This window comes from Orycteropus afer, unplaced genomic scaffold (genome assembly GCF_000298275.1).
Source record: "Orycteropus afer afer isolate SDZICR_OR568_19922 unplaced genomic scaffold, OryAfe1.0 scaffold00428, whole genome shotgun sequence".
In the NCBI taxonomy this organism is placed as follows: Eukaryota; Metazoa; Chordata; class Mammalia; order Tubulidentata; family Orycteropodidae; genus Orycteropus; species Orycteropus afer.
The window spans coordinates 2,723,252-2,745,898 of NW_006922015.1; the positions used below are offsets into that span (position 1 = coordinate 2,723,252).

Sequence of the window (22,647 nt, forward strand, 5' to 3'; positions counted from 1 at the left end):
TGGCGCGGGATCGGGCAGTGTTTCGTTCTGCTGTGCATGGGGTCGCTATGAGTCGGAAACGACTCGACGTCACTTAACAACAACAACAACAGGGCCACTATAAGTGAAGTTCATCATGTACTGATGTTCATTTTCTCTTTTTATCTCAAAATAACCATCCTTTGTACTTTCAAAGTAGCCAACTACCCCTACAGGTTTCTCATTCATTAATTTTATTTATTAAGATTTCTTAATAATTTTTTTATTTACCTTAGCTGCAACAAAACGTAACTAAATTTTTTTTAGGTATTAATATGTCCTGTGGAAAATATTATTTACTTTTATTTATCCTAGTTCAACTTCTTCCAACCATCAATAAATATCAGTTCTTGTATTATTTAAAAGTTAAATTAAACATATATTGGGCCCTTACTACATGACATGAATGTTGCATGTTATTACAAATGTGTTTTCATATATTTATCACAGCAACCCTATGAGTAGCCATGATTATTTATACATAGCTGCATATATTATTAGCTATAAACAGCTAATAAGGATTATGCAGCAGGTCAAACCCAGCTTAATGGGACTAGTCAAAGACTCTCAGTTCAAGAGCTTGCTCTAGACAGGTATCAGGTTCTCTACCAACAGGGTCAAGATTTAGCACTACCTGGAGGCAGAGTCATGAGCAGTTAAGTTTTGTTAGGTGCTGCTGAGTTGGTTTTGACTCATAACAACCCTATGTACAAACATTGTCTAGTCCTGTGTCATCCTCATAATCATTGCCATGCTTGAGCTCAGCATCACCGCCACTGTGTCAATGCATCTCCTCCCACTTTTTCACTGACCTCCTACTTTACACAGCATGATAAACCTGGGACTGGTCCCATCTGACAACACGACCAAAGAATGACAGAGCAAGTCTGGCTGTTACTTGCTTCTAAGGAACATTCCTGGCATACTTCCTTCAAGACAGATTAGATTTATTCATTCTTCCATGAGTTCATGATACATTCGGTATCCTTAACCAATACCACAATTTAAATGCATCAATTTTCCTACTGTCTTCCTTATTCATTGTCCAATTCTCATAGACATACGGAGCTACTGAAAATACTATGGCTTGGGTCAGATGAACTTCAGTCTTCAAAATAGCATCTTTGTTCTTAAGTACTTTAAAGAGGTCTTCTGCAGCAAATTTGCCCAATGTAACATGCTGTCTGATTTCTTACCTGCTGCTTCCAGGGCAGTGATTCTGGGTTCAAGTAAATGAAACGTTTGACAACTTCAGTCTTTTCTCCATTTATCATGATGTTGTTTATTAGGCCAGTGTGAGGATTTCTGATTTTTTATGTTGAAGTATAAAACTGAAAAAAAAAAAACAAAAACTCACTGCCATTGAGTCGACTGAGACTCACAGCAACACCTCCTTGGTTTCTGAGGCAGTATCTCTACAGAAGAAGATTGCCCAGTCTTCCTCCTGAGGAGTGGCTGGTGGGTTTGAACCGCCAGCCTTCTGATTAGCAGTCAAATGTCTTAGGCACCAGTCTTTGATTCTCATCAGTAAGTACATCAAGTACTCTTCACTTTTACCAAGGAAGGCTACAGCATCTGCTTACTGCAGATTGTTAATGAGTCTTCCTCCAATCCTGATTCCACATTCTTCTTCATATAGTCCAATTTCTTGGACTATCTGCTTAGCACACAGATTGAATAAGTATAGTAAAAGGTTACAAACCTGATGCACACCTTTCCTGATTTTAAATTATGCAATATTCCCTTGTTCTGCTTGAATACTTGCCTCTTAGTCTACGTACAGGTTCCTCATGAGCGCGCATAAGTGTTCTGGAATTCCCACTTTTCACAATGATATTCATAATTTGTTATGATCCACACAGTTAAATGCCTCTGCATAACTAATAAAACACAGGTAAACATCTTTCTGGTATTCTTTTCTTTCATCAAAACCCATCTGCCATCAGCAATGGCATCCCTTGTTTCACATTCTCTTCTGAATCCAGTTTGAATTTCTGGCAATTTTCTGTTGATGTACTGCTGCAATCACGTTTGAAGTATCTTCAGCAAAATTTTACTTGCATGTGATATTAATGATACTGTTCAATAATTTCTGTGCCCTACTGGACACCCTTCTTTGGAATAAGCACAAATATGGATCTCTGTCAGCTGATCAGGCAGCAATCTTATAAATTTCTTGGCATAAACAAGTGAGCACCTCCAGCATTGCATACATCTGTTGATACATCTCAATGGGTAGTCCATTAATTACTGGAGCCTTGTTTTGCCAACGCCTTCAGTTCAGCTCGGAACTCTTCTTTCAACACCTATCAGTTCTTGATCATATCCTCCCTCCTGACGTGGCTGCATGTTGACAAATTCTTTTTGGTACAGCGACTGTGTGTATTCCATCCGTCCTCTTCTGATGCTTCCTGCACCATTCAGCATTTAGCCCTTAAAACTCTTCAACACTGCAGCTCAAGGTCTGAATTTTTTCTTCAGTTCTTCCAGCTTCAGAAATGACAAGCAACTTCATTCCTTTTGATTTTCTAATTCTAAGTCTTAGCACATTTCTTAATACTTTACCTTGTCCTCTTGACAAATACTTTGTTTTTGACCTTTGAAACCATCTGTTCAGATCTTTTACTCTATCATTTCTTCCATTCATTTAAGCTACTCTCTGTTAACACCAAGTTTCAGAGTCTCTTCTGTCATCCATTTTGGTCTTTTCTTCCTTTCCTTTTGCTTTCTTCACATGATGTTCTTGATGTCATCACACAACACCTTTGGTCTTTGGTCACTGGTATTCAGTGCATGAAATCTGTTCTTCAGATGGTCTGTAAATTCAGGTGGGATGTAATTAAGGTCATACTACATGCATGGTAGTGCTCCATCCTCATGATCACTGCCATGTTTGAGCCCACTGTTGCAGCTACTGTGCCAATCTATACAGGTTCCCAAAATCACGGACTCTTCCTTCCCTCACTATCTGTCAGTCACTAAATGATGCTGGTTCCTATTTCTATGTCTTATACTCATCCCTTAGTTTTCATTTTCATTAATCATCAAAGGTTAGACCTTTATCACCTCACACATCAATGACTGCAACTCCTATCCACTCATGTTCCCTAATTCTGATGTATTTTACTTCAATGTGTGTTATATACCTTTGCTAACATTCAGTTGCCCTTTAATACAATTGTTATTATGCCTCTCTCCTACCCATAATCCTTCTGTTATTTCTCACATCCCACATAAGCCAGTAGAGTAAACTACCATTGAAGATACCCAAAAATATAAGCCTAAACTATCGTTACTATTTTCTCTCCTAAACAAACTCTAGTTTCCAGCTATCTAAGTTTTTGAGTGCTTGATTAATGTAAGAGGTCCTTTCCCATTTGTTGAGAACTTTTCTCTCCTAAAAATTCGTGCTTATTCCAAAGAAGGGTGTTACAGTAGGGTACAGAAATTATTGAACAGTATCATTAATACCACATGCAAGTAAAATTTTGCTGAAGATACTTCAAACATGATTGCAGCAGTACATCAACAGAAAATTGCCAGAAATTCAAACTGGATTCAGAAGAGAATTTTAGCATAGTGCCTTAGGAACTACACTACTAGAGCTCCTAAGAACATTTCAAAATACCTTTTACTCTCCCTCTGAACCCACCTCTTAGACACCCTTTAAATTTTATCTCAAGCTCCACCAATGTGTTAAATGAACCTTTCTCCCACAACTCCAGGTCACCTTCTTTATGTCTACAATTCTCACACTTCTTTGTTTCCAGGATGCTTTACATTCTTAATTTTTTTTGAGGACCCCCCAAAACTTTTATTTATGTAATTATATTAATATTTATCATCTCAGAAATGAAAATTGGGAAATTTAAAAGTAACACTAGCAAATATGTTAACACAAAAAACATAATTTTATGAAAAATAATGATATAAAATGAAATTATTCTACAGGTTTGAAAATGTCTTTAAAGTTTGGCTTAATAAAAGATAGCTGGATTTTCATAACTGTATTAATTTTATTGTGATATCACAAATTATGCAGCCTCTGGAAAACTCCAATGTGTACTTGTGAAAGAATGAGACAGAAAAAGAAAAATAGCATCTTAGAATTATGATGAAAACACGTTTACCTTGCGGATTTACTGAAAGGCTCTCTGGGTCTCCCAGGGTCTCCCAAACTACACGCTGGGAAGTGCTGATCTACACCACTATTTTTATACCTTTCCTTCCTAAAGACTTCTCTAAAACACACTTCAGTTGAACAATATTGAACTGCTTTCTTATTATTTCCTTAGCCAATAGGGAAGGTCCCTAAAATATATCTGTAAAACTGGCTTCAATAAGAAAATCAAATGTGATGCAAAACACAGAAAATGACAAGGTGTAGAAAATCATTCTTAATTGTATATTAGAAATCTGGATAAAATGCATCTGGTAATGGCCCAGACATATCAAATGTACCATCACATTTCTTTATGAAAGCAAGTAACATGTAAAATTGTACCAGCAGAGCTTCTGCCCACTGTAAGAAATGCTAACCAAGTAAGACCATTTTGTTGTTGTTGTTGTTTCTATGTGCTGTCAAGTCAGACCCGACCCATAACAACCCTCCTTGGGTTTCTGAGGTGGTATCACTACAGAAGTAGATTGCCCAACCTTCCTTCCAAGGAGTGGCTGGTGGGTTTGAAACCCAGCCTTCTGGTTAGCAGTCAAGTGTCTTAGGAACTATGCTACCAGAGCTCCTAAGAACATTTCAGTAAAAGCTTAAGTGCTACTCATTGTGTTGGAATGATATGCATATCTCCATTAAAATGTCACTGAGGAAGAAGCCAGGTATTGTATAAAATTTCATGAATCCATAGGGTAGAAGACATCTCTCTTACAGACATCAAAAATCCATAATTTCTGACTGCTTAGGCCCCCAAACTAAGAGCCTAAGATATTGTTTTTATGTGCATGATACCAAAACCAAGAAAAACCAAACTCACTGCCATTGAGTTAATTTCCAACTCTCACGCAAATGGGTTTCCAAAGTGGTCAATCTTTACAGAAATAGACTGCCCCACCTTATTTCTGTGGAGCAGCTGGTGGGTTTGAACCACCAACCTTCTGGTTAGCAGTCAAATGCCTCAGGCACTGCACCACCAGAGCTCCTTATGAGCATGACAGACACTTGTATATTATTTGTCAAATGAATTAATGAGAAGATTAGATTAGGAACAAGGATAATCTGAGAGTTTTGAACAGCAAGCAAGTTATACCAGGAGCTGTCAAAGTTTTTAAAGTAAACAAGTAAGCACTGAAATGTATCCAGTGTAACAAACACTTTACCTGTCCAGGCAGTCGTTGCCACTTGACTATTTCCTTTGAATCTTCTAACCCAGGTTCTGAGTCTACTGGACTTGACTCACAGCAACGTTCATAATATACTGGTTTAACTTGTTCCTCCATCATAGACCGATAAGATGGTCTTACCTAAAAAGGCAAGAAAATGAGAAAGTCCATATAATATGTCCATGTTTTTCTCCTTTTAAGTATGTATTTTATTTTTAAAAAATACTGAAACAAAAAACCAACATGGACATGTTTCCAAAATGTAACCCAGAAAAAATTATTTTATTTGTACATTATCCTAAAATAAATTAAAAAAAATCAGTTCTATAAAGTGCATCCCAACTCACAGCAACCCCATGTGTCACAGTAGACCTGTGCTCCATAAAGCTTTTTTAAATGGCTATGAGCTTTCAGGGGAGCTCTGGTAGCATAGTGGCTAAGGCACTTGACTGTTAACCAGAAGCCTGGTTCAAACCCACCAGCCACTCCTCGGAAGGAAGATGGAGCAATCTACTTCCGTAGTGATACTGCCTCGGAAACCCAAGGAGGGGTCACTATGAGTCGGGGCTGACTCGACGGCACGTAACAAACAGTATGTGAAATGGTTTTGTATAGCTTCCTCACCAATACCCACCAGAGGTTATGCTGTGGCTCTGGTCTACTGTGACATTTTTGGCTTTAAAATCACAAAACTGATTATCATGAAATTCACATACAGCTTTTTAAAGTCTCCATTTCTTAAGAATGGATTTAATTTAATTCAATACAAACCAAAGCACAGTAACCCTGTGGTCATGTACTATCAACTATATAATGTATAACTGATCTGACAGATCAATGACTTATTTACTAAATTTCACTTCATTTTAGGATCAATTCCTTTTAAGGTCATTTATAATTTTAATCCACGTAAAACAGCAGTAGAAATATTATTTACTGATCATTTCAATAATATTGTGAAAAATGTGTCTTTAAATCAGGGGTTTGCAAACTATGGCATATGCGCCTGCTGCTTGCTTTTGTAAATAAAGTTTTATTAGAACACAGCCACACTGACTCATTCAGTTACATGTACATCTACATATAATGATGTAGCTATTGCATGCTTCTACAAGACAAGTAGTGGCGACAGAAATCATATGGCCCACAAAAGCATAAAATATTTATTATCTAGCCCTCCCTACAAAATGTTTGATAACTCTTCTTTAAGTCATTCTTTTATCCTTAAATTTTTAAAACCAATATTAAAGCAAAAAAAAAAAAAAGAAAAATTTCCTAACACCAAAATCTGCATTTAGTTCTTAACATTATTTTAACTATCTCAGGAGTGTCAGCTATTATGGACTAATACGCAGTTTCTGGAGGTGATGTTTTATTCTAGAAATCTATTAAAATAATTCTAGAGACCCTTTCTTTTAGAAATGGCACCATTAAATTACAGTAACAGGATATATATATTTATCTGTGTTACTAACTTACAGAATCTGGGAGTTTCAATCCTTTCACAGTTACATATAACGTCGATGGATAACGATTTCTCGGACATTTTGACCACCATTCAAAAATCTCAACAACATTTGATTGTAATCGAGGCTTGGTAGGTGGATAATACAGCTGTAAACGAAGTTTTGAATTGATGTTTATGTTTCCATTGGCTCCTAGAAGCTTAAAATAAGAATTCAGATAAAATATTATATTCACTGAAGGTAAATACATTCAATAAAACAATAGTATACTGTCAAAACCTAAGTTAAAAGATATTAATACAGTAGGCTGAAATCCCTTAGATTTATAATGCAAAGGAAAAGAACAATGACACACTCAGTGTTCTGGTTAAGTAACAGAGCATTCTGAACGAAAGATAGCCCAAATGACTTAATGACTTTCCTAATGGCTCTCTTTTGCCTATGTAACTTTAGACTGTTGGGATAGCATTTACTTTGTTGTGCCAGACTTGACTTATAAAATACACACATATTTCTTTAAAATAGTAAGGATAAAGATTAAACTGTCCATTATTTTAAATTCTGGTGATGTAGTGCATAAGACATTTGGAAGCTAACCAGATGGTCAGAGGTTCAAATCCCCCAGCCGCTCTGCAGAAGGAAGATGCAGCAATCTACTTACGTAAAGATGTAGAGCCTCGGAACCACAATGGGGGTGACTGAGAGTCAGAACTGACTTGATGGCAGTGAGTGTGGGTGCTCTTTTTGTATTTAAACACCAATAAAAATTATGAATTTGTTTAGTGTATTTTTGAAAGAAAATTTTTATTCTTTAAATTTTAAAGTCAAAATCATTTTCAAAAGTGATTAAGATAAAAATAATTTACATTCATTCACGGCATTCATTATATTTTTAAGTAATGCACCGTTTCTCTTTTCAGAAAGGTCTATTAAAAAAAACCTATTAAACAACTTCTGTTCGTGCTAACTAAATGAATATTCTTAGAAAAAAGAACAGACTGTGGCTTCCTAAGTAGGAAAGATCCAGGTCTTTGTGCCTTGGTGTCCTCTGCAAATCAGGAAGAAAGAGTTGGGAACCTTTGCAGCAGTTGAAGTAGAAGGTGACTTAAACTGCAAGAATAAAGATTGCATGCAAGGAACATAATTAATAACTGCTTGTGAGGTAAAATTGCCAAGTCTTCCTGACTGATGAAACTTGGAAAGTAAAAGAGGAAAGAGTTAAGAAAGGCTAAAATTGCCTCTGATGATGAAAATGTCTGTATTTGTGCCTGCTAACACAGTGTCCAATTGTTACACGCATTCAAAACGTGGTCAGTATAACTGTGAAAGTAAAATTTTTTTAATTTAATTTTTAAATTAATTTACTTATTATGTATTTAATTAACTTGAATTCAAACAGTCCCATGTGTCTTGTGGCTACCCAGTGGAGAGTGTAGCACTAAGGTTGTAAATTTAGGAGACTGGGCAGATGGTGCTACTACAACTGAACTGTCAGATAACACGTTCAGTCTGGAACAGTCTGAGATATCTATAGGAGATTCAAGTAGGTAATTCCATTTAAAAGTGTGAAACACAGGCATGAAGTTTTTAGTAGATACCCGGGAGTAGCTCAAATTACAAGTATATGAAATCACCTAAGAAAAGTGGGTCAAGGATGGAACATAAATAGGACCAATATTTAACCGATAGGTAGAAAAACATAAAAGACATGGATGAACATAAAGGAACAGTAAAAGGAAAACCGGGAAAGGATGGTTTTAAGAAAATCACAGTAACCAAGTTTTAAGAGAGTGATGTATTAAATGCAAACAAAAACAAACAAAAAAAACCCTGATAAAACAAGGACTAAAAAATGTTTAGAAAACTTGCTAACAAGTCAAATAGTCAACATACAGTGAATAAAGGTAATATGTAAGTGCTACAACAGGAGAAGCACACAGAAAAATAATTTATAATAATGTGGAATAGGGACAGGGTCAGGGAAAATTCTTGATTCCTACTCTTCCAATGTCATAAGACAGGTAAATAGATTTTATATATATATACACACACACACACACACACACACACACACACACACAGTATCTAAAGGTAAAAATACTATGAGATATGCTAATAGAGTATGAGCATATCATTAGATCATTAACGTCTCAGGATAGATCCTTGCTGATGCCAGAGGGACCCTGGCCAAAAGAAGAGAATACCACAAAGATGTTTATCTGAATTTTACTGACTATATGAAGGTATTTATAAAGGGGACTGAGGGGACCATAACAAATTATGGATAATGTTGCAAAGAATAGGAATTCCAGACCATTTAACTGTGCTCATGAAAAACCTGTACACGGACCAAGAGGTGAGTGGTCAAACGGAACACGAGGATACTGTGTGGTTTAAAATCAGGAAAGGTGAATGTCAGGGTTGTATCCTTTCATCATACTTATTCAATCTGTATGCTGAGCAAATAATCCAAGAAGCTGGACTATATGAATAATGGAGCATAGGACTAGAGGAAGACTCATTAACAGCCTGCAATATGCAGATGACACAACCTTACTTGATGAAAGTGAAAAGTACCTTGAAGTATTTACTGATGAAGATCAAAGGCTACAGCTTTCAGTATGGATTATAATTCAACATAAAGAAAAGAAAATGAACACAGCTGTGCCAATAAACAACTTAATAATCTTTTAAAAGATTAAAGTTGTCAAGGATTTCATTTTACTTGGATACACAATCAATGCTGATAGAAGCAGCAGTCAAGAAATCAAATAGGTATTGCACTGGGAAAATCTACTGCAAAAGACCTCTAAAGTGTTAAAAAGCAAAGATGTCACCTTGAGGACTAAACTGTGTCTGACCCAAGCCACAGTATTTTCAATCAGTTCACATGCATGGGAAAACTGGACAATGAATAAGGAAAACCGAAAAAGAACTGATGCATTTGAATTACGGTGTTGGTGAAGACTGTTGACTATACCATGGACTGCCAGAAAATGAAATCTGTCTTGGAAGAAGTGCAGCCAGAAAGCTCCTTAGAAGTGAAGAAGGCTAGACTTCGTCTTCTGTACTTTGGTCATGCTGACAGAGTCATGCTGACAGAAGGCACTGGTTCCTGGAGAAGAACATTATGACGGGTAAAGTGGAAGATCAGGCAAAAAGAGGAAGACTCAGTGAGATGGAGTGACACAGGGGCTGCAACACTGAACTCAAGCACAACAACAATTATGAGGACGGCACAGGACTGGTTAGTGTTTCGTCCTGTTAAACACAGGGTCACTATGAGTCGGAACTGACTTGATGGCACCTAACAACTACAATAATGTGTTAATAATGTTTCTCAAGTACAATTTATACTAAAGTTTGCAGGACTGCATAAATCTTTGCACAAAAGAAATGGAAGCAGTTTTTAACAGGATTCAAGTTGGTAATATATACTATGTTAAAGAGAACTTTGTTTTTATGCTTTTTCTTTTTTTTTTTTTTTGCCAGTAAATCAGTATGAGAGGGGGTATAGAAACCATTGTAACTGGTGATAAAACCAAACCCAGTTCCATCAAGGCAACTCCAACTCATAGCAAGCCTCTTAGGACAAGCAGAACTAGCCCACAGGTTTTCCACCAAGGGTGTAAATCTTTCCAGAAGCAGACTGCCTCCTCTTTGTCCTCCAAAGCAGCTGGTGGATTCAAACTGACCTTTTGGTTAGCAGCCAAATGCTTTAACCACTACGCCACCAGATCTCCTTTAATTGTCAAGTCATCTTATCATGACCCTCAGCATTACCTGGGCCCACGCACCATTTAAAATCACCCTTCCGTAAGTCAGAAGTTATAACTTCTGTAAGTTAGAAGGGTGATTTTAGATGATACATGGGCCCAGGTGATGCTGAAGGCCAGGATTTCCAGAACGACTTTCCTCACCACAGCTAACCTGTCTCCCATCCAGCAGTCAGACTGCATCTCTTCTAAAGCTTCTCTCTAGCCTCCAACGTGGACTTTGAGCTTCAACTGGGTTTTCACAGCATTTCTCTCCATAGCACATAATACATAGGTAATTTGTCTACATAGGGATTGAACTGGATGCAGGGACAATGTCTAATTTATCTTGGACTGTCCTATATTTAGTAGAGTGCATGGCATTTCACAGACAGTAAATAAATACGTGTTGAAAATATGGGTACACAAATGCAAAAGTTTTATAAGGTGTTACACAAATAGGCTAACTACTCAGGACTTTTTAGAATTAAAATTTGTGTGAAGCCAGAAATAAAAGATATCAGAGATCAAGGATAATTATAAAGTTAATATTCTCTTTAGCATCTTTTCACATCTTTCATCTCTGGCAAAACATCCTAGTCAAAGACACCATCGTTTTGTATCTAGATTATTGCAAGAATTTCCTAACTTAATCTTCTAGTATCCACATTTGCTTCCTCTATATCTAATTCACTTTAAACAAAGAAGAATAAGCCTTCTAAAACATAAATTAATTTACATCATCCTTTTGCTTAAAATTTTCTAATTGTTTCCCATTGCTCTTTAAAATTCTATAATGACTTCCCATTGCTACAAGGGCAAAGAAGTCCCTGCATAATCAAAACTCCCTGTCACCCAACTCTTCATGCACCCTTCTTCGCACCCTTCTTCCCCTAGGTCTGTGCTCCAATCACAGTTTGTCGTTGTTTGAACACAACTTGCTTCTTCCAACATCAAGCAGTTTATTATTTGCATAGACTCAAACCTTCCGCCTAGAACTATCTCTCCTTCCACTGCCACCATCTAGCTATCACTCAGGTTAAACGTCTCTTTCTTAGGAAAGCCTTCCCTGATCCCACAGAACCCTCTGTTTCACCACCCCCTCCATACTTCTTCACACCATTTATAAGAAAATTGTAATTAAATGATATATTTCTAACCAATTATTTTATCCTTGTTTTTCTTGCTAAAACATGAACTTCACAAGGTCAAGAATTTTTGTCTACTTTGTTCACTGACTAAAATAACGGCTGGAACACAGAAAGAGTTAATAGTTGTTGAACTAAAGAATGATGGCAGAGTTTCAGGGATAAACTATGCACCTGGAACACTTGAGGCACTCAGTAAGTATTTCAGAATCTGAATGAGTTATATCACCTAAGTTTGAATTAATAACTCTTTACTACTGTAATCATACCTTAGACCATGACTCATTTTATGAAACCAAACTGACTTGTGAGAAAGCAGCCAATCAGACTGGAAGACTATTTTAAGTGTTTAAAATGGATGTGAAAAACATACCCTGAGAAATGCCCAGGCAATTTTCCGAAAACTGCACTCTCGGTTTTGAACCTCAGAGTTATTCCTAATTTCATCCATGCTTAAGAAATCAAGAATCTGCAAATAAGTTTAAAAAAATGACTTCACATAACATTTAGTTACCTAAAATTTAATATTTTCCAATAGTACATTATGAAAATAAAATATTATTTGTATACTTAAAATTGTTTCCTAATGTGTGGGAGACACATTTGCACTACTTTATCTTTTATTAATAAGTATTTCATTAAGATTTATTTCAAATCCAAGACAAAGAACTACTAGCTCTGAATATAGTCTAGGCATGAATAAACTAGGCACAGAATCTTAAGCTTTGAGCATTTGTTTACGTATCAGAGTCCACATCAAAGGCTTGTTTGATTAAAAAAAAAACTCTTGACCCTATTTCTGGGTCTTTCCTTGGGTCACTTTTTGCAGTTGGGGGCTTCATTTTTGGATACATGTTCTCATGAGGCTCCTCAGAAAGTTTTTCTTCATACCTCTGCCCTCTTTGGATGTTAAAGCTCATGGCTTTGCAACCAACCTGCCATAGAGACTTACAAACTGGAAGTACTTGTCAGTGACTATTACTCTGAACTTTCTGCTGCTTATCAAAAGCTCAGTTGAGATAAAAAAAAAATCTTTATGGAAGACAGCTTAAAAAATAATATGGACTCCATTCATCATACTTCTTTACATCTTGAAATCGGTTTTCAGATGTAATATATGCTCAGTGAAAAAACACTCAAACAATATAGAAAAATAGATAAGCAAAGTAAAATCCAGACCCATAGATAATCATCATTAACAATCTAGTCGGTATAGCTCTAAACCTTCTTCTGCGCATTGCTAAATGCATGTAAAAATATTATAAATCTGATAATGCTGTTTTGTAAACTTATTCCAAGTATAGGCAGTCCCAGGGTTATTAATGTCTGACTTACTTACTACTTATAGTTAAGAACCAAGCTCTGTAAAGACTGTTGCATTAAAAATGCAAGGTACATACAATAGCTCATAATAACAGATGAGTGTTACTTTGTGATGTGCATCAAAACATTATTATTTATTACTGTATTACTATGTTAAAGATATTTTAGTGTATGTGGAAGTGTTTTAACTTTTTTTATGCAGAGAAAGTATACTATATACTAAGACAAACATTTGACTGATGTTACATATGAACCATACCTAACTGTTCTAACTTACATACAAATTCACCTTAAAAGAGAGACTTAGGAACGGAACTTATTTGCAATCTGGGGACTGCACGTAGTATGTAATGGATATACCTTTATGTCAATACAGATGTTAATACATGTAAATATATCACATTAATGGCTGCATAGTACTTAACTATGGAATTATAAATACCATCAACCATTTAATAAAAATCGTATTTTAATAAAATCTCTTACTGATTGAAATTTAGGTTCTTCTTAAAATTTTGCTATTATAAAAAATGCTAAAATAAATATTCTTGCACACACATCTTTATCCATTTGTCATTTTTCCCTTAAGATAAATGCCTAGAAGTGAAATACCTGTTAAAGATTTCTAATAGATAATGCCAAGTTGTCTTCAATAACCCTTAAAATGTTAAAATTAAAAAGTAGTTACATAGGTAACACATCTTGTTAAACTTAAGAAGCAACCCAAAAGTATTAATAATCCAATAATCTATCTTTCTTAAATCTCTTAATAATAATAAAATGAATATAAAAATTACCATAACTATCAGAGGATAAATTTCTATGATAATGAAAAACCTCCTTGAGATATAAATTATGTATGTTTCTCTTATTACTTTAAATAAATCACATTTTATAATCACAGACACAAGTGTTCGACTATTTATCTCAAGAACACACAGAGATAACATGAAAGTCAAGAATCATAAAAACAAGAAACTCCATAAATGAATCACTGGCTCTAGTCACGTCAATCTCCTGGCTGTTCCCATGCTAAAACTCTCAATGTTGCTTAAAATGGAAGGGAAGTTTTTTGTACTTCCCTAAGCTTATGGAGAGATACAGAATGACAGATTATTATAGTGTCAAAGTTATCTTCATATATTTATTACATGCACTTTAAAAGTGGAATGTCTTTGGGAAAAGTCATTTACACTTAGAACTTTGATTTCTTTAGCAGCAAAGGGAGACTAACAAGCCAACTCAAAACACAGCTGCTCTGAAAAGCTTTCCCTGACTGCTCTGACCCTCCACTAACCCTTTATGTGCAAGAAACTCTACGTCACTCTGGTTATATATTACACTGAATTGGGCAACTGAGCTGCGTATCCTTTTCTTGCCAGATAGATTACAAACTCTTAGAGTGTTTGATAGAGTTAAACAAGCGTGCACTTTGTGAAACTGGTTAAGATTAGAGGCTGTGCATTCACCCATACAGGTTAGGTTCATCACTTCAGTTAACAGTTAATGATCATGGAGTTTAAGGACTAAATGCTACACAGCCTTCCAAAGTGCTAGCTACTGACACTAGTTAATACTTAGCAACTAGACTATCACTTGTAAAAGCCCTCTCACTTGGATCTCCATAACATATTACAACACTAAATTCTATGGATTAAATTCTTACACAACTCTGAATACATTATTGAACTACTAAAAATAATTGCTTACATTTGTGCTACTGGTAATATGATTAATTACAATTTATTTAAATTGTTCTAATCAATTCATACCTCAAAGAACAGGATAACTTTAGGGCTCTCATCAAAATCATGAAGCAAGTAGGAAAACTTTTCATTAAATATAATTTGTTCTTCCCACTCCGGAAGTCTTGATTTTAATTGCTTAAAATCATATGGCTGGGTCATAATAGGAAGAATATAATCCACACTCTCTTTTTCAGAGTAAGATGAAACAGGCCGTTCGCTGCTCATGAAGAAAAAAAAAAAATACTTCCATTAACACAACTCTATATGATAACTTTAAGAAGTTGAGGAAAAATAAAAATACAGTGTACAAAGTGAGACAATCAGCAGTAATGAATAGCCACAATGATACAAAAGAAAAATTATTTTGGTTTTTCACCTAGAAAATTATAAATATTATGATATCTTTTACCTTTCATTTATATCTTATCAGTTTGTTTCACAGAAATTATTTTATCATAAAAAAAATAAAGAGGTATAATTATACCTTTGAGCTGAAATAAAGCAACTCTTTCAGAATCTTAAATAAATCTGTGATAAAATAATTCAGTAGATATAAATGAATACATATGGACACACCATTTATAAGATGATTTGTAATGTAAGTTAAAGCCCATAAATTAATCATTAAGCCTGGTAGAAGACGCCCTGGCTGGTATAAGTGGATAACGTGCTTGGCTGCTAACCATCCACTCAGAAGCACTTCCAAAGGAAGGCCTGGTGAACTCCTTAGAAAAATCAGTCATTGACAACCCTATAGAGCACAATTCTCTCACAATTTTAGTGTTTCTATGACTTGGAATTGACTCAGTGGCAACTGGCTTTAAGCTTGGTAGAAGCTCCAACTCCAGTCTACTTACGCTGAATTGCTGAATTAACAAATACTTTCCATTTTTTCCATAAAATACAGTGATTAATGTCAATGGTATGATGAACACCTACACCTATTTTTAGTACAAATCCACAGCTCTATTTCCGCTGACTTTCAACGATCAGTGGTAGAAAAACAAGACTTCTACTACAGATAGTTTCAATTTCAAGAATTGGTAAGGCAATTTAAAAAAAAATTTACCTATCATTTTTCTTGACATATTTACCAGTATTCTCATCAACCACATGTATTTTTACCATCGGGTGAGATATCATAAAATCTGATTTAAGTCGATCAGTTCGGTGAATATAAACTCCCAAGACAAGGTTATCATCAAGCAAACATTTGGGATTAACTGGACTATCTTGACTTGTTCTTTCAGGAACAACATCGCCACCAGCGTCTTCATTATTATCTGAAACTACATACACAGAAGAAAAAGTTGTAATTAATTGCTGCAATGGTAAAATTTACATATAACCCAATGTTTATGATCCCCGATTATCAGATTTTGTTAGCAAGAACTTCAAGGGGAAAATCAAACAGTAGTAAACTATGCCCTGGGACAAAAATACTATATTTATTCATGTATTAAAATAGAGTGAGGAATCATTGTCACAAAAACTAATGATATAAAAAGGGAAAGAAAGAGAGCCACAGATACTTTAACTATCTTCCAAAAGTACTATGTATCACTCAATTCACTTACAAATGAACTTCTGCTTCTGGGCAGAATATAATAGAATGCAGTATGTCCAGTAAATTCCACTTGAAGTTAAAGACAATTAAAACAAGTCCAAGAGAGCCAATATATGATCTTGAATATATCCCTCCTGAATTTAGAGATCATCTAAAGAATAGATTTGATGCATTGAACACCAATGACTGAAAGCCAGATGAATTATGGGAAGATATCAAGAACATTATCCATGAAGAAAGCAAGAGATCACTAAAAAGACAAGAAAAGAAGGAAGACCAAAGTGGATGACAGAAGAGACTCTGAACCTTGCCCTTGAGCAGAGAATCACTAAAGCAAATGAAAGAAATGAAAAAGTAAAAGAGCTGAACAGAAGATTTCAAAGAGCAGCTCGAGTAGACAAAGCCAATTACTATAATGAAATGTGCAAAGACCTGGAGTCTGAAAACCAAAAAGGAAGAACATGCTCAGCATTTCTCAAACTGAAAGAACTGAAGAAAAAATTGAAGCCTCGAGTTGCAATATTGAGAGATTCTATGGGCAAAATATTGAATGATGCAGGAAACATCAAGAGAAGATGGCAGGAATACACAGAGTCACTGTACCAAAAAGAATTGATCGATCTTCATCCTTTTCAGGAAGTGGCATATGATCTAGAACCAATGGTAATGAAGGAAGAAGTCAAAGCTGCAATGAAAGAACTGGCGAAGAACAAGGCTCCAGGAATTGATGGCATACCGACTGAGATATTTCAACAAACAGATGCCCCATTGGAGGCACTCACTCAGTTATGCCAAGAGATTTGGAGGACAGCTAGCTGGCCAACTGACTGGAAGAGATCCATATTGGTGCCCATTCCAAAGAAAGGTGATCCCACAGAATGTAGAAATTATAGAACAATATCATTAATATCACATGCAAGTAAGATCTTACTGAAGATAATTCCGAAACGTTTGCAGCAGTATATTGATAGAGAACTTCCAGAGGTTCAAGCCGGATTCAGAAGAGGACGTGGAACAAGGGATATCATAGCTGTTGTCAGATGGATCTTGGCTCAAGGCAAAGAATACCAGAAAGATGTTTACTTGTGTTTTATTGACTATGCAAAGGCATTGGATTGTGTGGATCATGACAAATTATGGATAACATTGAGAAGAATGGGAATTCCCGAGCACTTGATTGTACTCATGAGGAATCTGTACCTTGACCAGGAGGCTGTCGTTCAAACAGAACAAGGGGACACTACATGGTTTAAAATCAAGAAGGGAGTGTGTCAGGGTTGTATTCTTTCTCCACACTTATTCAATCTATATGCTGAGCAAATAATCCGAGAAGCTGGACTATATGAAGAAAAACGTGGTATCAGGATTGGAGGAAGAATCATTAACAACCTGAGATATGCAGACGATACAACTTTGCTTGCTGAAAGTGAGGATGACTTAAGGCACCTACTGATGAAGGTTGAAGAATACAGTCTGCAGTATGGATTACATCTCAACATAAAGAAAACAAAAATCCTCACAACTGGACCAATGAGCAGCATCACAATAAATGGAGAGAAGATTGAGGTTGTCAAGGAATTCACGTTGCTTGGTTCTACAATCGATGCCAACGGAAGCATCAATCAGGACATTAGACGATGTGTAGCATTGGGGAAGTCAACTGCGAAGGAACTGTTTCAAGTGCTGAGGAGCAAGGATATCTCCTTGAGGACTAAGGTGCGCCTGACACAAGCCATGATATTTCCAATCGCCTGGTATGCATGTGAGAGCTGGACAATGAATAAGGAAGACCGAAGAAGAGTTGATGCTTTTGAGTTGTTGTGCTGGCGAAGAATGCTGAAAGTACCGTGGACTGCTAAAAGAACTAACAGATCTGTCCTGGAGGAAGTGCAGCCAGAATGCTCCTTGGAAGCAAGAGTGGCCAGACTTCGTCTCACCTATTTTGGTCATGTTGTAAGAAGGGACCATTCCCTGGAGAAGGATGTCATGCTTGGTAGGGTGGAGGGTCGACAAAAGAGGGGGAGGCCTTCAAGGAGATGGATTGATACAGTGGCTGCGATGATGGGCTCAAGTACAGCAGGGATTGTGGGGCTGGCGCGGGATCAGGCAGTGTTTCGTTCTGCTGTGCGTGGGGTCGCTATGGGTCGGAAACGACTCGACGGCACTTAACAACAACAACAACAACAACATGTCAATGCTCCTGGTAACAACTAGAATAGCCAAGTAATTTACAAAAACTTCCATTTTAAAGGCATTGGAAAAGTATGGGAAAAAAGCAGACTAGATGGACTGCAATTCCAGAGAGGGAGAACCCTTCAGGTGTAAGCAGATGGACTGACAGCTGTTTTGGTATCTGGGGACATTTCCTGATTCTGAGTGTGGGTTGAAGATCAAGGTTTGGCCCAAGCCAGTGGTCAAGGCTGGGAGAAAGAGAAACCAGTATAACTTCTTGCATGGGGCTGGAGTGGTAAGACCAGAGACTTGAGAAGCCTCAAATATATGGCCATTTTCCTCACAAGACTGAATTCTGAGGCTAAAGAGGTAGTGCAATCTCCCAGTCTTGCGATAAGTAGAAAAGAATGATCTGCAAGGGGAGGGTACTAAACCAAAACAGGCAAAGGATGAAAGCTGTAGAGGGCACGGTCAATTTAGACTCAGGATCTACAGTCACTTTTCACCTGGGGGCGCTCATCAATGATGGGCACAGCCTGAGGCTGAGAATCCAGGCATAGGCCCTGAAAGAAGGCCATTACTAGGGAACAGGGAAACCAACAGAGACTCTGGCATTCATGCAGAGCTGCACTGACTAACTGGAGACTTATGTGGCTTCAAACACATGGCCTGTCTCCCCCTCATCACATGTGCCAAAAGGCAGATGAAGCTGTATAAAGCAGAAGGCTAAGGGCTAGGCTGAACTCTGAATGGCAAAAAGGAACCTCCCACAATCTTCTATGGCTGAGAAGACAAATACTTGTCAGACTCTCAGTTGAAAGACCTGAAGGACAGACACATCCTAGGGATAGGGTGAATCAGAGATAGTTTCTTACTAAAACTACAACTCAGTCCTGACCTATCTGAATTCTTGATAGTTGACATAAGTTGTCTATCCTATCTGTCTATGAGAAGAAATGGGGACCCTCTCTAGTTGAAGATAAAATCACTGGGCACCATTAGGATTCTATTCACAGTGTCCAGCACACAATAAAAAATGACTACATATGAAAACAGCCAAGACTATATGACCAAAAATCAAGAGAAATAATAAACAATTGAAGCAGACCTACAAATGATCCAGATTGTATCAGTGAGCACACGAGGACTTAAAAACAGCTATGATTAATATGTTCAAGAAAGTAAAGGGAAAGATAGGCAAAACAGTTGTTTAAAATGGAGATTTTCTACAAACAATAGTAATCCATAAAACGGACATTCTGAAACTGAAAAATACAATATATGAAATAAAGAATTCAGATGTGTCTAACAATATACTGAATACAAAGACAGAAATGACTAGTGAACCAGAAGGTTCATATAAATATTCAAAATGAAACATATTAAGAAAAAAGCATGGGATAAAAATAACATAAGAAAGAACACAAAAATGTATAAGTTAAAAGAACTAATACATGTGGAATTATAACCTAGAAAAAGAAGAGAGAGTGGTGAAGGGAGCATAAACCAATAACCACCAAACTCGCTGCCATAGAGTTGATCCCGACTCACAGCGACCCCTCCTTGGGTTTCCAAGGCGGTATCTCTATGAAAGTAGATTGCCCAATCTTCCTTCTGAGGAGTGGCTAGTGGGTTTGAACAGCCAGCCTTGTGGTTAGCAGTCAAATGCCTTACTATGCCACCAGAGCTCCTGAAGGAGGCAGAGTCAAATAAACAATGGCCAAGAGTTTTCTACAACTGATAAACAGTATCTATCAGTGGACTCTAAGCAGAATATATTCCAACTAAATCATCTATAGGCGTATCATGATAAAAACGCAACCCAAAACAAAGGGAAAATCTAAAAAGCAGCCAAAGTAAACAAATACACATTACCTTCAGAAGAATAGCAATAAACAGAATGGTGGAAGCCAGAAAAAATTGTATGATTTCTTAAAAGAAAATAACTTCCAGCCTTAAAACCTGTAACTGAAAAATATCCCTGAGAAATTAAGGTGAAATAAAGGCATTTCAAAATAACAATATCTGAAGGTCTTAGCTAATAGCAGGCCTACACTAAGAGAAATACTAATGGGAATTCAAATAGTTTAGCAACGAAAACACGGAAATTCATCAGAAAAAGAATGAATTCTACACTGAATATAAATTAATAATGACTGAACAAAATGGTAACTGTAATATCCATTAAGTTTAAAATATATGTAGAACTAAGCATCATGACCTTTCAAACTCATAAGGCAGGGATAAAAAGAGTTATGTAATTCCAATATTCTAGCAGTGTTGGGGAAGTAAACTGTATTAGACTATACCAAGTCAAGAAAAGACTTGAGACTCCCTAGTGCAGCAATAAGGAGTAAAAGAATACATTATTAACAAGTTAATAGAGGGAGAAAATACAATAAAATACTCAAATCATTCAAAAGAAGATAAAAGAAAAAAAAAATGTAGATGAGACAAAATATAACTGGTGAGATGATAAATACATATAAGGATCAGAGAGAATGCAACCAAGAAGATAGCGAAAAATGGACCATGCAAACTCAAACTACAAGTAGTTTTTAAAACAAAAAGAATTATTGATTAATAATGGATATTGTGTAATGATAAAATGGTCAGTGTGGCAGGAAGTAGTAACAATCCTAAATATACACGTATACAATAACAAACAAAGCTTCAACAACTATTACATATGTATTTATGTACATGGGTGTGTGTGGGTATGTGGGTAGAGACAGAAATGAAATGAAAAATAGGTAAGTCCAAAAGCATACTAGGAAATTTTAATACTTCTCTTAACAGCTGATAGAACAAGCAGGCCAAAAAAAAATCAGGAAGATGAACTGAACACAATGAGTAAACTTGATCTATTCGATGTGTATAGGACACTGAGGCCAACTACATCAGAATTCACATTCTTTTCAAGTACACATGTACCATTTACCAAAACTGACAACAAGCTGGCCATAAAAAAAGCTCAATAAATTCAAAATATTGAAATAATTCACAATGTGTTTTCTGATAACAATGGAAGATCCAACCCAGTAACAAAAAGATAACTAGAACTCTCCTGCTGCCTGGAAACTAAACAATGTACTCTAAATAATGTATGAGTCAATGAAGAAATTAAAATGTAAATTAAAAAGCATTTTATACTGCATGATAATAAAGATACAGCAAATCAAAATTTGTGAGATACAGCTAGAGCAGTGCACTGATAGAAACGTGTAGTCTTAATGTATATAAAACAAAGACTGAAAAATCATTGTCTTAGGCACTACACATACCACCAGAGCTCACTAAAGCTTCCATCTTAAAAAGCTAGGGGAGGAAATGAAAAAACAGTGAACAAAACTCAGAAAAGTAGGAAAAACGAAATAACATAGAGTGGAGCAGAAATTATTAAAATAGCACCAAAATGTACAATACAGAAAAATCAAAGCTAAAAGTTGGTTATTTGAAAAGATCCATACAATGAAAATCCCCTAAGAATGATAAAAAAATGGAGGGAAAAAAGAAATTGCCAATACCTAGAATGAAAAAAGGGACATCCCTGCAGATGCTATACACATGAAAAATTTGAAAATTTAGGTGCAATGGAAGAATTTCTCAAAAAAAAGTACAATATCAAAGCTGACAGAAGGAACAGAAAATAGAGTCTGATATTTATTAAAGAAATGATTATCTACAGTTCTTCCTATAAAGAAATTCTCTGTCCAAAATCCTTCCACCAGTAAATTCTTCCAAACATTTAAAATAACACCAATCGATACAAATGGTAACAGAGAACTGAAAATGAAAACATCTCCCAGTTCTCTTTAAGAGGCCATCATAACATTGATACCACTAACACTAACACTTTGTAAAGTACAAACCAATCTCTCTCATGATCACAGATACACACATCCTAAACAAAGTATCAGCTAATAAAGTTCAGTTAATAGAGGAAAAGGGTAATATACCACAAGCAAGTCGGCCCTCTCTACCCCCACTAGGAACACAGGGTAATTTAAAATTCAACAACAATGTAATTGTTGTTGTTGTTATGTGCCGTCGAGTCGACCCCGACTCATAGCGACCCCTCCTTGGGTTTCCGAGGCAGTATCACTACGGAAGTAG

General features: G+C 36.2%; 1 protein-coding gene across 1 annotated transcript in view; it reads right to left on the bottom strand.

Annotated features, from left to right (window-relative positions):
• Nucleotides 1-22,647, bottom strand: part of AHI1 (Abelson helper integration site 1) — a 345,247-nt gene that overhangs the window by 287,087 nt on the left and 35,513 nt on the right. The window contains 5 exon segments of the mRNA XM_042782719.1: nucleotides 5,350-5,493; nucleotides 6,832-7,017; nucleotides 12,095-12,190; nucleotides 14,817-15,009; nucleotides 15,862-16,081. Of these exon segments, the coding sequence (XP_042638653.1) occupies nucleotides 5,350-5,493; nucleotides 6,832-7,017; nucleotides 12,095-12,190; nucleotides 14,817-15,009; nucleotides 15,862-16,081 (839 nt within the window).